Below are 15,535 nucleotides of genomic sequence, written 5' to 3' on the forward strand. Positions count from 1 at the left end.
TGATAGAGGAATAGGGAAGGATTTTCTGAAAAGAGCCCTTAAGCCCACGGGAAATTAGGGTAAGAACTGACAAGCAAGATTGAATGAAATTCAAATGCTTCTACACCACAAAGGAAACAACAGAGCGAAGAGACAGCCCACAGAACAGTGAAGAAACTAAGCTTGATGTCTAGTTTTAAAAGCTTTGAGAGACTGCAGGAGAGAAGCCAGAGACAGGAGGATGGCGAGCGCACCAGTAGGTGGCGCCTGTTTCTTCCGGCAAAAAGTATGATTTACTCTCAGCCTGGAATCTCAGGAATTAAGGGTAGTTCTTTAGTGAAGTCCAAGCAAGTGACATAGATCATGTCATACTTTTAGTTCTGAGCTGATGACGTCACTAGTTCCACGCAGCTGCCTAGACTATCACAGGTCGCATTACTGTACGTATGATGAAGTTGCATCACGTCCACAAGTCGCCCCAGCCTCATTTCCCCAAGCCAGGTCACCCCACAGAGACTGCCAAGCCTTGGGTGCAGTCCCAGGAAATTGGCTCTCAAGGTGTGGGAAGGGAGTGGGGCATTATCAGTCCTTCAGCTGGGTGGCCTTTAGGTGGCTCTTCCACTTGGGGCAAATCCTGGCTTGGTGCCCACTGTAGGTCACCCATGGCAGAACATTTGTTAGCAGACATGTGTCCTGTGTCCCATATGGACAAGGAGAAGGTGCGCATTGAAAATCTCATAGCATCAAGGCTTAGGTTTAAGATGTGACCTTTTGGCGTCTTAGGTCATTGGCTTTCTAACTCTTGGGGTACCACCATCTTATTTGGGGCTCAGTGTTCTCCCTCATATGACAAAACAATGTATTTTATCGTAAAAATCATCCTTTCTTAAAGTCCTTCCTTTAGATTTGTCTATTTGCACTTAAGTCTGGTCCCTGTGGTCTGCAGTAAAGGTTCAAAACTTAGTGACTGTGGGTTCAAAACTTAGTGATCGCGGCTCGTTTCTTAACTTCCTCTGTCAATTGAAGGAAGCAATTTTTCCATTCACAGACTTCCTGGATTCAGAGAATTGGTGTGGTAAGTACCTAAATGCCAGGGGGCGTCAGTGAGGGTAAAGCCACAGTGTAAAAACTGCCCTGTGGGGGGAACTCTGGGTCAGTCATCCAAAACTACTTTTCCTCCCTGTCACCTTATATTTCAAATCGCATCTCTCGCCCCGCCCCGGTTTTCCCAAATCGCTTAAAAAACAAAAACAAAATGAAAAACCACTGAGTCGCACACGTAAACCCGAAGAAGGGGCCGGAGTGAAAGTCACCAGGAACGCGCTCCCAGGTCCAACCAGCGTCGGGGGAGGAGCGCGCAGAAGCTGCGGAGGAGGGGCGGCGAGCGGGGGCGCGGGCAAGGGCGCGGGCGCGAGCTCGAGCAGACACATGCGCGCGCGCCGCCGCCGCCGCCGCCGCAGCCCTCGGCTTCCCCGGCTGGAAACCTTTGCAATTGAGCCGCTGCTTCTAGGTCTGCGCCGCCCGCCGCCCCTCCCGCCATCCCGGGGCTTGCGAGAGAGCGCAACGGGGACTCAGGGCTGCGGGGAAAACCTGTGACCCCCGCGCAAGAGCGGGGCGGGGGACCGGGAGAAGATGGCGACGCCGGGAAGCGAACCCCAAGCTTTCACGCCCGCCCTCTCGGTAACCGCCCTGCACCCGCATCTCCACCAGCACCACCAGCACCACGGAGGCACTGGAGGAGGCGCGGGCTTCAACCTGCCCTTGAACCGTGGGCTGGAGCGCGCGCTGGAAGAGGCGGCCAATTCTGGGGGCTTGAACCTGAGCGCAAGGAAGCTGAAGGAGTTTCCCCGGACGGCAGCCCCGGGGCACGACCTCTCGGATACGGTTCAGGCAGGTGAGACGGGGCCGGGGCTGGCCACGCGTGTGCGGGACTGTCGCACCGTCCCGCCGGGCCCGAGTGTTGCTGTTAGGCTGGCTCGGCAGGAGCGGTTAAGTAACGTGCGCGATGATTACAGCGGGCACAGTGGTCCGTCTGGCCCGTCGACCCGTGACCCTGGTGCAGGAGCGCAGGGATGCGCCCACGAGCTGTGTCTGGCGCGCGGGAAGTGGGAGATAGCAGGCGACCGCGAGCTAGTCCGGAACATGAAGCAGGTCACCGACCTCTCCATGAAGCATTCTGTGTCCCGGTGGGTGGGGAAGCCCAGACAAAGGTGGCCGGCCCTCGGCCAGCCCTGTCCTTTCCGCGCAGTGTCTTGGTCCCGGCCACGGCGCCGCGCGACCGTGGATTGCTGCAGCCGGAGAGGCGGTGCCAGCCTTGCTTCTGCGCCTGTGCGAGCAGAACCTGGTGTCTGGCTCTCCCGCCCACACATTTCGGTTCCCTCCACCGGGACTCCCCGGTTCTCACTAACCCGGCCTTTGCGGGGGCCCTGCAAGGGAAGCGTGGCGTAGTAAATGAAAAGTAATTAAAGTGAGCCTGTTCGCCAGTGTGAGCCCGGCAAGTTGTAACTCGCGCCAAAGAGCAGCCGGCTTCTTCAAGTTGTGTCATGTGTTGACATATTTCGGAGATGTCTGCTTTCCCTTTGGTAGTCGGAGTTGTGGGAGCAGATCCATAAACAGGAAGGAGGGTGGTGGAAGAGGGTTGGGGCCTTGGGATCCGTGCAGATCTGACTTGGTTTCCGACCATCCGGTTCCGTTCTCTGCGGGACAGTTTGTACCCCTGCTAGCGTCTAGCGTTTCTCGGGGCAGTGGGTGCCCCATTTTTGAGCCATTGCTTAGACCTCACGACTGTCTTTGCGTCTTCCGAAGTGCATCAGGTCTCTAGGGTTCTGAATTCTTGACTCATATCAGGATCTTTCAGCTTCCTCTTATAAAGGAAGACTAGGGGGCGGGGCCGGGGGGCCGGGAGGCCTGCAGGCCAGCTGGCCTTTTGGAGGCTAGGTTTCTCGTTAATGCCCATAAACATTTATCAGAAGGCCTACTGGAGATTTGGATGGAGTTCTGAGTTCATTGGAGGCCAGAAGCACTCCTCTGGGGTCATTAAACGGTGATATTTGGACTTAAGGATTGTCAGGAATGGGCAAGCAGAGGGGAAATTCCAGAACTTAGTTCTCAACAGCTGGAGAGACTCTTGATAGGACGTCATAGTTACAGCTTCTCGAGTAGAAGTTATTCTTAAGAGTCGCCTGCATCCCAGCACTCGGGAGGCAGAGGCAGGCGGATCTCTGTGAGTTCGAGGCCAGCCTGGTCTACAAGAGCTAGTTCCAGGACAGGCTCTAAAAAAGCTGCAGAGAAACCCTGTCTCGAAAAACCAAAAAAAAAAAAAAAAAACAAAACAAAACAAAAAACAAACAAACAAACAAAAAAGAGTCGCCTGAATCATTAGCCTTAAAAAAAAGGGGTTGTGTACTGCAGAAAGTGGAGCCAGCATGACCAGTATCAACACATGTTTGTGCAGCTCCGTTGCAGGCTGAGAGTTGTTCCAATGCTTCATTATTGCTGATGCTTACTCCTGAAGTGGGGGTAAAGTTGCCATGTACGCTGTGCTTGCATTTCTTTGAGAATACCAGTGCAAAAGTCGGGGGGGGGGGGGCGCAGGGCATGCATCCTTCAGTTACAGTCTCTATGGGTGGTCAGTGCTTGTAAAAGGTCCTCTCTGGTTTCTTCTGGTTCTGTACGGCCTGGGTTTTGCAGGTGTTTAATTAGGAGCTTCACATATATTTAATGCCCCTCAGAGTCCTAACTAGTTAAAATTAAGAGGCTTTATGTTAATTCCGCAGCCTAAAACATTATTATCTCGGCGGCAGCAGAGGCAGAAAGGGTGGCAGCTAACTTTGCAGGCACTTGAGGCAATATAACGAAGAAAAAAAAAAAGTAGCTGAAGAGTCAGTTGTAAAATTTTCATACACGTGTTAAGGATTGCTTTCGGGTCAAAAGTTGAGTGTAAACACACATATTCTTCTCTGTTCTCTAGAAATGCTTAGATTAGACCTGGGGGGCTCCACCTGTGATCCCAGGATCTGGAGGTCAGTCTGGACTTAACAGTGAGTTCCAGGCCTGCTTGGGTTACAGGGTGAGGCCCTTGACTCATTCCTCATGCCTCCACACCCCCACCCCCCTCCAAAGAATATATTTAATTGAGCATTATTCGTGTGAGAGCAGCAAAGCAAAATAAAGACATTCTGTGGGTGGTGTTGACATTTCCTACACGTAAGGGGTTCAGCGAGTTGATGAACGTTTGGCAATAATAGATTCCATGCAGCTAGTGGTTTCTCCTGGGCTCAAGCTGACTATCTAAGGATGGCATAGGAAGATCTTTAAAACCTTTTCATAAATTTTCCTTGGTTGTGGGAAGTAGAGAAAGCCGCGCTCTCTCCCTGTTAAGTTAATGTATCCTAGGCCATTTGGTTTGTGTCGTGTAAAATGTAGCTTCTCCAGCAGCCGCCTCTGCAGGCAGGGCTGCATGCTTGGGCAATACAGCCCTGAGTAGAGGTGCAGACTCAAGACTAGAGACCCTGAACTGCACAGTCGAAGTCTAGGCCCTTGTCACACGAATGCACGCGCTTCACTAACACGAACAAAACAAAACAAAGACAAACAAAACCCCTCTTGCTCTCACTTTGAGGCTGCTCATTTACTTGAATTTCACTCAAAATGAGGTTTGTTGTGTGACGGCAGGAAGTCTTTCAGTAGGTTTAGCAAGAAGGGGGATGGGGACAGTGGCGCAGGTGTTCCTGTCCTGTCCAGATTAGAACTAAGGTGGGCATGGTACCTACGTGGTTAACTGTGAAGTACTTGGTAGCAGGAGCACATGGAGTCTCATTTTGAGGTGGAGAGATTGACTTGGAGAGAAACCAGGTAACATTGCTCTGGTTCCTACCCCTTCTGAGACATGGACCAGTGATTTGAATCCAGATGGCTCCTCCCTAGTGTTTGTGTTCTGAGATCTCCTGTTAGGCAGAGAGGTTCACAGAGGATAGGGCTAGGATTTGCCAGGATCCCTGGAGGTTCATTCCATAAACGTTCATCCCTTCTCTCATTCCTATGAAGCTTCCACTCTGGTTTGAGGAAGGGATTGGGAGATAAAGAAAACAAAACAAAACAAAAAATGGTTTATCGTGCAAGATGAGTAAGAGGGTTTTTGGATGCCTGCAATGTCTTTGTTGTCTAAACACACAGGCTGATTCGCATGGGCTTGAGGTTGCTCATGACAAGAGCACATAATGACTGGTCACAAGTATAAACGAAGCGCAGAATTGGACCTCATAAGAAGCACACAGAGCCATGTCAGCGAAGCTCCCCCTGCCCCGCCCCGTTCCCTCTAGTCTTGATTCATCAGATAACATCGGTTCAGATGGAGATTTCCAAAAGTTGGTGCTTATGACCGACATAAAGTGGATTGAAAAGAAAAGAAATTTAAAAGTGGCTGGGTGCCTGAGCCTCTAGGAAGTAAAAAGAAAACCCTCATATAAGACACTCCTTGAAAACTGGTATTGTTTAGCCAGGCCTGGTGGCACGTGCCTGTAATCCTAGCACTTTGAGGGGTGGAGGAAGATTAGGAGTTTAGGATCATCCATTGATGCATAGTTTGGGCTACATAAGACCATACCTTGAAAGAATAAAAAGGTTGGTATATTGTGACTGAATGGCAGAGGTCATCATTGTCAGTGTCTTACTTACCAAGATTAAATGGGAAATGGAGAGCTGGTCTGTCTAGCCACGTGGCATAAATACTCACAAAGGCTGGGGCTGATGGAACTGGCCTGCCATCCCAGCTACTCAGGACTGAGCCAGGTGGATCACAGTTTCAGTGGATCCAGTTTGCCTGGACTAGAAGGTGGGTTCAAGGCCAACCCCGGGAACTTAGTAAGAACTTGTCTCAAAACTGAAAGTTCAAAGGGCTTGGGCTTTCACTGTGGGCATGTGTGAGACACTAGGCTGAATGGTTCAGGACCTGGAACGTTCTAGGCAAGTGCTCTGGCATTGTGCTACTCCCAACCCACACACACACACACACACACACACACACACACACTTCTATGTGTAATTTTGAGTGGGGAGTGGAGTTGCCAAGTGTAAGGTGTGAAAAGCGAGGTAGGAGTTGCAGGAAACCACACAGGCGAAGTGAGCATCCAGATAGCACCAGGCACTGTAGCCTTCAGACATTAGGGAAGGGTTCCGCAGCGGAGGTAGGATGCCCTTCAAGGTTTGCAGGATGGATGTGGGTGGATGTGCCTGCCCATGAACATCCTGTGGTTGGAAAGAGGAATCTAGGATGGGGAGGGAGAACCTGTCATTAACGGAAGAGAGGGTGTTTAGGCCTGTCTCCTGGTCATCTCCTCTCACCCCACTCCTACCTGACATTGGGAGTCAGCCCATGGAGTTTTTATGCGGTGTTGTTTGAGGACTCTGGGAAACCGCTGAGGCCTGGGATTTGTCAGCTGGTGGGACTGTCATTCGCCCCTGTCTGACCCTAGCTCTCTTCAGTGTCTGAGGATTCAAGACCGGGGGTAGGCTTATCTGCTACAGGCTGACTTCCTCTACCCCACACCCATCCTGTGGGCCCAGAGTCCTTGGATGTGAGCGTATTTTAGCCATTGGAATCCCTACAGGGCTTGAAATGAAATCTGGTTTTGATATCATGCTCTGTTCCATAATTTTGGTCATGAAGATTTTTCAGTGTTAAATATTGAAGGGGCATGGTCGATCAGTAGTCAGAATTAACCAGACTAGCTTAATATAAAATATTTAGCTTTAATAAACGGAAGAAAGGAAAACTTACAAAACCAGGGTTTTATAGTGAAGCCTTTGAAATCACGTTTTCTTTTGCTTTCAAGCGTATGCCACCAGGCTTTTCTCTTAAAACTTAAAACTTGTGTTCTTAAAATGGGTGTGGTGGCGCACCCTTTTAATCCCAGGAGGCAGAGGCAGGTGGATCTCGGTGAGTTTGAGGCCGGCCTAGTCTACAAAGTGAGTTCTACGGCAGCCAGGACTGTTACACAGAGAAACCCTGTCTTGAAAACAAAAACACTTGTATTTTTTCATGAATATATCTAGTTATAGATTTTTTCTGCTATTGAATTGATTTACTGCTTATTGATGACACTTGGCAATTTTTTATTTTTATTAATTTTTAGAGATTTTTTTTACATGTATATAATAATTTAGATCATGTTCACCCCATTGCTTTCTCTTTTGCTCTGCCGCTCTGGCTGAACCCCTCCTTGCCAATGAGTCCCCCTTCTCTTTCCATGACTTTGTGTGTGCGAGTTCCCTGAATTTAATTAGGGTTGATTGGCTGGTGGCGTAGCGAGTGTTAAATTGTCTGTGTTCCGTTCACCGTTCCCCTGTGCTTATGTGGAGCGTTTGTTCGTTGTTTGTATACCCATCCATTCAGGAACCACTAGCGGTGTCCCTTCCTATTTGCATTCTCTTCTGCTGCTGATTAATTCCTTCCTTGCCAGGGCACAGAGGACCTTAGAAGCATTTAATGCACTGTGATTCAGTACACACGGGGGATGTGAATCATGTCCAGATGTGCTCGTCCCCGTGGTGCGGCGCGGCCCAAAGGTCTCTACCAACACGCGTGTTTAGACTGCTTTATTGAAGAGCCGGTAACATACACATGCTTCCGAAATAGTAACATACGAGTATAGGCCAAGACACCAGTTCATCATCAAAGAACAGCCCACAGCTGTTAATCTTGGTCTTAGAACTGAGTCTGTTGGAGGTTTTATGAGTCCTGGTAACATCTTTAAGTTCTGCTGGTTCACGATAGGCCCAAATTTGCCTCTCATCCAACCATTGACAACTTTTTATTTCAAGTGTTGACGAAGAATATTTCTGAGTGGCTGAAGCAAGGCAGCCTTTTTTACCCTGTTGGTTAGTGACTGTGCCATCAGTATTTAAAGGCTAGATAGATAGCCTGACTCTTGGACACTGTTCCTAGCTTTGCTGAGACTCCTCTGCTGTCACTCATCTTTGTCATTGCTTGATCAAACCGAAATCTCCCCCCTTTTAAGTGCACTTTTCTATGCCCCCCTCCTGTGTTCCAATACATTGAAGAGTCTTATATATATATAACCCCTGGATACTGAGCAGTGTTTACTTCCTGTTCCTGTCTCTGTTGTTGACTCCCGAGTGCTTTGGTGTTAACTGCACCGGTCAAGTTATAAAGTTACAATGTATTATGAAATTGTTAATAGCTCACTGGTCTCGCACACCTGCTATCAGGGGTTAAGGCCAGCCTGGGCTCTGGAACAAGGCCCTGTCTGAAAAAAACAATACCGAAAACAATAGAAGTTTAAGTTTGTAGCCATAAAACCTTACTATATTCCCATAGCTGAGTTGTTTTTTGACAAGGTGGCATAGCTCATGCGGAGCCCAGCTCCTTCCTGTCAGTTGCTCCTGTTGTGTTCCGTGAAAGCTGTTTGTGTGTGTGTGCATGTACACATGTGTGTTCCCGTGTATTTGACTGCGTGCATGTACACGTGTGTTCCCGTGTATTTGACTGTGTGTGCATGTACACACATGTGTTCCCTTGTATTTGACTAAGTGCATGCATGTGGAGTCCAGAGGCGGAGGATGTCCTGTTTCTTCTGTAGATATTCACCTTTTGAGAAAGGTCTCTCCCTTAGTCTGAGCTCAGCCCCTGGCTGTAGGGATCTGCCTGTTTCTGACTGCCCCCGACCTCCTGCTGGGCCTAAATGTGGGTGCTGGGGATCTGAACTCAGGTCCCCAAGGTTGCATGCCATGTACTTTACTGACAGAGCCATCGCCCCAGCTCCAAAGTTTCTATTTGTGCCGGAACTTTGCTATGATAGGGTTTTTTATTTGTAATTATTAAAAGCGACGAGAACAGAATAAAACAAACAACTACAGACTGCAAGAAAGAAAAGGGGGAAAAAAAGAAGTCGGAATTCTAAGCAAGACTTAGTTTGGGAAAACTGGACCTGTCCGAGTAGAATGGAGCTGAGACATGCTGTGGTGTTTCCTTTTCCTCTTCCGTACTCTGTAGGAAGAAATGATACATTTTAAACCGTGACGTGGGAAGTAACTGAAAAGAGCCGTGAGACTGTTTCTGTGAGCAGAAAGTTGACGGGAGAATTAGACTGCTCTTGTTTACTTTTTTTTTATGTTTTATGCATATGAATGTTTTGCCTGCCTATATGTTTGTGTACCGTGTGTGCCTGGTGCCCATGGAGGTCAGAGAAGGGGGTCGGATCCCTTAGAACTGTAGATAGAGATGGTTGTGAATCTAAGGCTTCTGCAAGAACAAGTGTTCTTGACAACTGAGCCAGGAGATGTATTTTTGATAAGAGATCTGTGTGTTCACAGTTGCCTTGGCTGTATTCTCCTATACTGGCTAAATAAGGAGGGTATAGCCCCAGGGGTGGGGGATGGGGCAAAGACAAAATCAAATCAGAAGTTGTTTCATCCCTCTTTCCCTCTTCCCTTCCCTCCCTCCCTTCCCCCTCTCTCTTTCCCTCTCCTTCCTCTCTCCTTCCCTTTGTTTCTTCCTTCCTTTCTCTCTTAAGACAGGGTCTCCCTGTGTAGCTTGGCCAGCCTTTAACTTTCCCTACAGCCTTGAACTTGATATGTGGTCCAGACTGGCCTTTTGTTGAGGTTCCCCTGCTTCTGCTTTCTAATGTTGGAATTTTTTTCCCTTAATTATAAATAATTGCTTTGCAGTCAATATGATTTTGGCTGAGGCAGGTGACCTTGCTTGACATGAAGCCAGCAGACTGCATTTAGGTCATTTGGGAATAGGTGATGGATCCTGGGATCTTCCTCGAGGCTGGCTTTTCTCCCAGCTTTCCTTTGCTCCCTCTGCCACATGGGCCTTAAATAGAGCAGGAGGAGATGAACAGGACGGGATTCTTCCAAGAACTCTGAAGTTTTCTCGTCACTGGTCCTTTCCTGATCCTCTGGCTTCCCTCGTGACCTCGTTTTCGACCGCAGACCCCTGGGCACTGTGCATTTGCCATGTTACGCGCTCCACCGATACTCTTCCGTATTTTTGGTGTTTGTGTGGTATGGCGTGCCATACAGCTTCAGTATGCCTGGCCTGGTGTGGCAGTCCGGCTTAGTTCTGGTTTAACTTCTGGTTTGATGAGTTCTGGGCCAGAGACCGTGTCTTAAAAAAGGAATGGAGCAGAATAGTACCTGGGCTTGTCCTCTGGCCCTACATCTGCAAGCACATACACATGTGTCTGCACACGTATGTATACACATACCCCACAAGAGAGACCACATTTATCACAGTATTTTATTTTATTAGTTATTGTTTCTTCATATATGTTTTTTGTTTTTAATTACATGTATTTGTGTGTGTGTATGTTTATATGAGTATGTGCATTTGAGGGCAGGTACCCAAGAAGGTCAGTAGAGGGCACTGCTACAAGAGATTGTGAGCCCCATATGGGAGCTGGAAACCAAGCTCAGGTCCCCTGTGAGAGTAGCAAGGGCTCTTAACTGCCGAGCCGTCCCTCTAGCCACTATTAGTTGCTGTTTTTTTATGTCCTACTTTGCGTATTTTGGAAATTACACTTCAGCATAGGCGTGCGTTGACATGCATTCTGTATACAGAGTTGATTACCAGCTGTGTTTTCAACCACTGGTCTTGGACTTGGACTGTTTCCCTCTCAGGAAAAGGGGAAGTGCACTGCTTTCCCCAGGTTTAAGTTTCTTCCTCCTTCCCTGGCTCATGAAAGTGGCTAGACAGGGGCTTTCCTGATTTTCCTATGTGTGCCTTACAGGTCTGCCTCCAGAATAGCGAGCTAGACTCCGGTGCTCGTCTGACTTCTCTGCCCCTGAACTCTTCACTTTCCTCTGCTATCTTGGATCCACCACGAGTTTGTCCTCTACTTGTGAATTGTTAGTTGGTCTGTCATTTTCCTGGTGCCAGCTTTATTGGACACCAGGTGACCTATAAGAAATTCTGGAAGAACTGGGTAAAATTTTTATGGAACCAAAGAGCAGATAAAGAAACTGGTAAATAAAACCTGGGTGAGCTGGCACATGCCAGTGATCTCGGCACTCAGGAGAGGTTGTGTCAGGAGGCTGCTATGTTTGAGCCCAGCTCGGGCTACACTTCACGTTTCAGGCCAGCCTAAACTACATAATGAGACCCTTTAGCAAGCACGAAAACAAACAGCAGATGCTTGTGGAGCTTTGGAGAAGAGAGAACCCTTATTCACACACTGTTGGTGGGAATGTAAATTAGTGTAGCCACTATGGAAATCATTGTGGAGGTTCCTCAAAAAAAAAAAAAAAAAAAGAGAAATAGGGGGCTGGGGAGGTGACTCAGTGGTTGAGAGCATTTACCGCTCTTGTAGAGGACCTGGGTTTGGTTCCCAACTTTCTGTGATGGCTCACAGCTGTCTGTAATTACAGCTCCAGGGTATCCAGGTCCTCGTTTGATCCCTGCAGGCACGTGATGCACTTATGTACACTGAGGCATAGCCACATACATGTGCACTGTATAAATATAGTATTAACCCCCCCCCCAAAAGCCATGAAATGGAGCTAGCATGGATCTAGCTGTACCTGTCTCAGATCTACACTTCAAGGAGTTCACGTTGGTGTGTGGCAGAGACACCTGTGCACCTGTGTTAAAGCAGCACCGTTCATGATAGCCAAGCATGTCCATCAGTAGACAGATTTTAAAAGGTGACGGATACGCATAATGGTGTCATACTCTACCACCAAGAACAAGATGCCATTTCGGGAAAATGGATGGAACCGGAGCTCATGTTAAGCAAAATAAATCAGGCCCACAGCGATGAATTGCTTGTTCTCCTCTCGAATTTGGAATGTAGACTTGTAAAAAGAAGCACTTGAAAGTAGAGGGGACTGTTTGAGAAAGGGGAGGAGCCCGTGGGGAGGGGTGGGGGGTTTGAAGAAGATCAGAGCACACATGATGTTCGTGCATGACGATGTGATGATACCCATCGTTTTGCACAGTGAATATATACTAATAAACATGCAAATAGAAACTAGTCAGTTTGTGGTGTGTGCGCGTGCACGCCTAAAGTATACAATGTGTAACTTCCATCTTACTATTTTTTAAATGTATTAAAGTCTGATTTTGTAACTTACTGAAATCTTATCTTTTTAATTTAAAATTTTCATTTTTAGATTTTTAAATTTTATGTTTAAATTTTGAGTGTCTTGTGTCCATGTGTGTCTGTGCAACATTCGTGCCAGATAGAAGAGAGTGTCAGATTCCCTGGGATTGGAGATACAGGGGCTTGTGAGCTGCCTTGTTGGGACTAGGAATCAAACTTAGCTCCTCTGTAAAAATGAGTGCTCTTAAATGCCTTAAAACTTTATTACAGAGAAATTTTATATATATATATATATATATATATATATATATATATATATATATAAAATCACATTCTAGTTTATTTTTTACCCTCACCAAACGTGGAGTTCGTGGTTACGCTGTCAGCCATCTCCAGGGATCTGCTGCCCCCGGCACTAGCCACACAGCCAGCCACACAGCCACAGACCGTGGTATTTGGCGAACAGTTTAAAGAAAAATAGAGATGCAGTTTTATCCACGTCACAGACTCTGATGAAGATGAAAGAAACAATGCATTTGAAGATACTTCACACAATTAAGTATTCTCATTAGTAAGTGTGAACTTGCCTATCAGGAGCCCTAGTGGTTCAAACTGGTTTTCTGTAGCTTCTAAGACTTGACCAGGTTTTATCTTTATCTCTGAAAACCTGTCTCTTCGGTCAGATAAATCCTGACCACTGCTTTCTTTACCTGTGGAACGGGGCTAATAATACCTCAGACCTGTGGCGAGGGTGGTGATTATCCAGCTCCGCGGGGCCAGAGATTGCTTCAGTGTGTGTTCTTTGTTTAACGCTAGCCAGGTGTTTTGCTTTAAGCATGGGCGGGGCTTAGTCCCTGTTGGCCACGCCTTCCCGTTGCCTTCCGAAGAGGGAAGAGGGTGGCTAGAAAGGTAGAAACCATTCCTTCCGGTCTGCTAGTGAGCCCTATAGGATTCTCTCATTGGGCCAAGGTCACGTTGCAAGAGTGGTGGCTGCCTGAGCCGAGTTAGCCTCTCATTGCCTGTGTGAAAGAGCTGTTGCCGCGGTCAGGAGGCTGCGCTGTAAAGGAGGGGAGGCTTCTGTCCCTCTGTACGGGTCTCAGCTCACACTCTACTAGTCCGGCCTTGTGGCATACCCCCCAGCGATCAGAAAATGCTCTGAAACCTCTAATGACATCTGGTCCAAAGCTGGGGAGAATGTCGTAAAACCCACAGTAGTTCCGGATTAAGCATGTTAGTTCAGGATTTTACTGCCTGTGGTTTGGGGGACGCGCATAGGCCCCTTGTGAATTGGCCAGTCCTGCGGAGCAGTCGTGGTCCGCGAATTGTAGGGCTTAAGGTTCTTTTCGTAGCATCCTTTGTGAGTGAGAATTTGCTCTTCCAGGTTTCCTGTGGAAAGAATTGCCGACCCAGGAAGGCCCATTTAATCCTAGCAGGGGCAGGCCTTTGTGTTAATGGTGAATTCTTTCATCTTAGTTTCTTGCGTTTATGGGTGTTTATGAGAATGTATGTATGTGCTTGTTCGTGTGTGTGTGTGTGTGTGTGTGTATACGCACACACGCGCGTGCCTGTACAAAGGACAAATGTCAACCTTGAGTATGGTTCCTCAGGAGCTGTTCTTCATCCTTTTTTGAAGGCATGATCTCTCTCTGTCCTGGAGGTCATCAATCAGGCTAGGCTAGGTAGCCAGCAAGCCCCAGGTTTCCTCCTAACTCCGCTTTCCCCAATGCTGGGAATACGAACTGGCACCTGGCCTTTTCGCCGTTCTGAGGCTCGAACTCTGGTCCACATGCTTGGCTGACATACACTTTATTGACTCGTTATGTCTTTGGGGACACATAACCACAGTTTTGGAGTGATACTCTGAGTTCAGAGACATGGCCATCAACCTGTAAACCAGGTTCCTGCCTCTGGAAAATAGTTCTTTTCTCCTAGCCCTCTCCAGTATGTGCTACTAGAGGGTCTCCACCCCACTCCTAGGCTCCTTGGTCAGTGGGCCCAGGCTGGGTGTAGCTCCTCCACACTGGCAAAGACTGCGGCAGTCAGGGGTGCCTTGAGTTGGTTCTGAGACTCAGAGAGGCTGCTGGGCACAAGATGTCCTGGATTTATATACCTACTATTTTTTTTATTAATTTATAATTAGGTCTAACTGACGCAGAATGTCTTCAAACTCACTATACCCTCAGTGCTGGGATTGCAGGTATATGCTACCACGCGTGCTTCCCTGCTTTTTAATATTTGTTATCTTACAAATTATGAATTGTAGAACTGGAGGGAAGTTATTCAGTGTCTCTAAAGCTGATATTTGTAATGTGTTAAGACCAAAAAATACCCTTTTCTGCTTGGGTCCTCTGTAAAGTCACAAGGGACATACTAGAGCTCCACAGATTTGGCTTAGGGTGGGTGACCAGCAGAAGCCTAGGTCCCATAGGGACAAACAGCTCAGTTTTCATCAATCAAGGCAATGCTTGGGAAGTGCCAGTCTGTCGTTGGCACGGTGCCAGAGAGCTCAAGCTGCTAGGATTTCATCCACCTCCAAAGGAAATAGCACTTCACTTTCTGTGCCTCAGTTTCCCCAGTGAGAAAAGAGCGTGATGATCCTTGGGTTACTGTGAGGAGTAAATAACGGGTTATATGAGTCGTTTAGGTCAACACCGGGCACGAGATCTGCCATTCCGAGGCATCTTTAGAGAAGATACCCACGCTTTAAGGATAAGAAAGATTAGCTTCCTAGAAATCCTGTGACATCAGCAAAGCAATCTTGGTACCCTGAAAGACTGTGTGTGAGCTGGCTGTGTATGGGGGTGATGTTTCTACTCCCCTGACAGACTTGGAAAGATGGAAGTAGGTCGTATCGTTCCATATGCAGGCCAGATGGATGGGGAAATGTTTTTCTTGGGTCCCGCTACTAGTCTGGTACAGACAGAATCGTGTTTCTTTCTCTCTCTCTCTCTCTCTCTCTCTCTCTCTCTCTCTCTCTCTCTCTCTCTCTCTCTCTCTCTCTCTCTCTCTTTCTCTCTCTCTCTCTCTCTCTCTGTGTGTGTGTGTGTGTGTTTTCCATTCAGTCCTCAGCTTGACCATGGTCTTCCATCTGATTTGACGAAGGTATCCTGAGGGGAGTGAGTTGGTAGTGAAGAATGAGCCCTGAGGTCTGTGCACGTTGGGGCTGCATTTCTGAGCCACACAGTAGATTGAGGAGCAAGATGTAGCATTCAGCTCTTCTGTCTGGTGAACTGAGGGGCTGGGGAGCATAGCTGAGCCTGGGAGTCCTTAGCTGACCTCACTATCAAGACTCAAACCAATTTCTTCTTACTGTTTTGCCTTTGCATTGAAGTTTAATCAAAATTCATTTCATTAGCCCTGCTCCCCTAAAGCTATTGTTACGGAAACTCATGGGAGGGGTACTTTGTGTTAAGTGGTATCGCTCGTGGGTTCTGGACTCTTGCCATGGTTCTTACTGGTTCCCAGGTCACCCATGAGCAACTTGGCATCTG

At 47.8% G+C, this 15,535-nt stretch overlaps 1 protein-coding gene across 1 annotated transcript in view; it reads left to right on the top strand.

Annotated features, from left to right (window-relative positions):
• Positions 1-1,420: 1,420 nt before the first annotated feature.
• Lrch1 (leucine rich repeats and calponin homology domain containing 1) overlaps positions 1,421-15,535 on the top strand; it is a 185,543-nt gene continuing 171,428 nt past the window's right edge. The window contains exon 1 of the mRNA XM_038310017.1: positions 1,421-1,873. Coding sequence (XP_038165945.1) covers positions 1,612-1,873 — 262 coding nt within the window. The 5' untranslated portion in view covers positions 1,421-1,611. The remainder of the gene's footprint in view (positions 1,874-15,535) is intronic.

Source organism: Arvicola amphibius, chromosome 13 (assembly GCF_903992535.2).
Source record: "Arvicola amphibius chromosome 13, mArvAmp1.2, whole genome shotgun sequence".
Lineage (NCBI taxonomy): Eukaryota > Metazoa > Chordata > Mammalia > Rodentia > Cricetidae > Arvicola > Arvicola amphibius.